The sequence below is a fragment of the Penaeus monodon genome, chromosome 27 (genome assembly GCF_015228065.2).
Source record: "Penaeus monodon isolate SGIC_2016 chromosome 27, NSTDA_Pmon_1, whole genome shotgun sequence".
Classification (NCBI taxonomy): domain Eukaryota; kingdom Metazoa; phylum Arthropoda; class Malacostraca; order Decapoda; family Penaeidae; genus Penaeus; species Penaeus monodon.
The window spans coordinates 22,970,398-22,971,665 of NC_051412.1; the positions used below are offsets into that span (position 1 = coordinate 22,970,398).

Below are 1,268 nucleotides of genomic sequence, written 5' to 3' on the forward strand. Positions count from 1 at the left end.
GGTTGAAACCAGTTTATTAAAAAAAATAATTAATTAATTAAATGATATTTTAAAATCTAGTTTCTTTTTGTGGGTTAAAAGTTACCTATCTAAAGTAGCTTATTTAAAAACCCAACCTATTTTTCTTTATAAACAATGAACAGGTTAATTTATTAAGCTAACACAGATTAAAAAATGGAATTAATCCACAATAAGGTTATATACAGAGTTTTCTTATGTGTCGCCATGAGTGTACAGGAGGTTGAGAGGTGATGGCTTGCTTAACCGCCATCATTGTGCCGCTTTCTTCACTTGTTGCGTGGCATTTCGGCGATATCAATGGTGGATGCGAATGCATTCCACAGACGCGCTGTTCTGGCCGAGAAGGAGCGCTGATGCTTGCTAGACCGCGACCTCGGAACTTCCACCAGGAGCCGAATAGAGTGTACCGTCCTCTTCCTTCTCTCTCGGCCGTAGGGTGGGAGACAGAGGCTGGTTAGATGAGGCACCTGCTGCACCTGAACCTTGTGGAGCACCGTTAGAGCGCCGACGTCGCGACAGTGTTCCAGCGCGTCGATGTGGCGAAGATTGGTGGCTGCCTGGATAAGCCCGAGAGCCCGTTTTTCTATTTTATCCAGCCTGTTGAGGTTGGTGGGCGCAGTAGACGACCAACGAGGCATATTCTAGATGTGGTCTGATCTGGGACTTGCATAGCGTGAGAATTCCCTGAGGATTCAGGAGGTGAGATATGCGTCGAAGGGCTGTCCCTTTCAAAAAAGCTGTTTTGCAGATTCTGCTAACATGTCTGTTAAATCTTAGACCACTGTCTATGTCTACACCGAGGACTGAGACAAAGTCCTCGAGTGGAAGGGCGATGTTGTTCATTAAGATTTTGTCTTTCAAGACGTCTGATGCAGCTGAAGAGCGGGATATAACCATTGCCTAGGTCTTGTTGGGGACAAATCTTACCTGCCATAGTGATCCCCATTCGTAGATTGCTTGCAGCTTTGAATTTATACTCGTTACAATAGCGTCATGATCCTCACGCTGGCATGAAACAGAAAGGGTTCAGTCATCATCACATGCTTTGATTTTAGGATGTTCCCTAAGTATATCATCAATATAAATATTCCAGAGGATTGAGCCAAGTACAGATCCTTGTGGTACCGATGCCTCTACCGGATACTCCTGGGATGACTAGCCACCGATGACTACTTTAAGTGTTCTTCCAGTGAGGTAATTATTAGATATCCGCAAGAGGTTACTGCTTGTGCTTCTTGATTGTAGTT

General features: G+C 44.3%; 1 protein-coding gene across 1 annotated transcript; it reads right to left on the reverse strand.

Moving 5' to 3' along the window:
* Positions 1 to 287: 287 nt before the first annotated feature.
* On the reverse strand, positions 288 to 918 carry LOC119590454. Its single transcript, XM_037939115.1, has 2 exons — positions 653 to 918; positions 288 to 618 (listed from the first exon to the last, which is right to left on the reverse strand). Exons 1-2 carry the CDS (start codon positions 916 to 918, stop codon positions 288 to 290), a joined length of 597 nt encoding a protein of 198 aa, XP_037795043.1.
* Between the last annotated feature and the right edge of the window lie 350 nt (positions 919 to 1,268).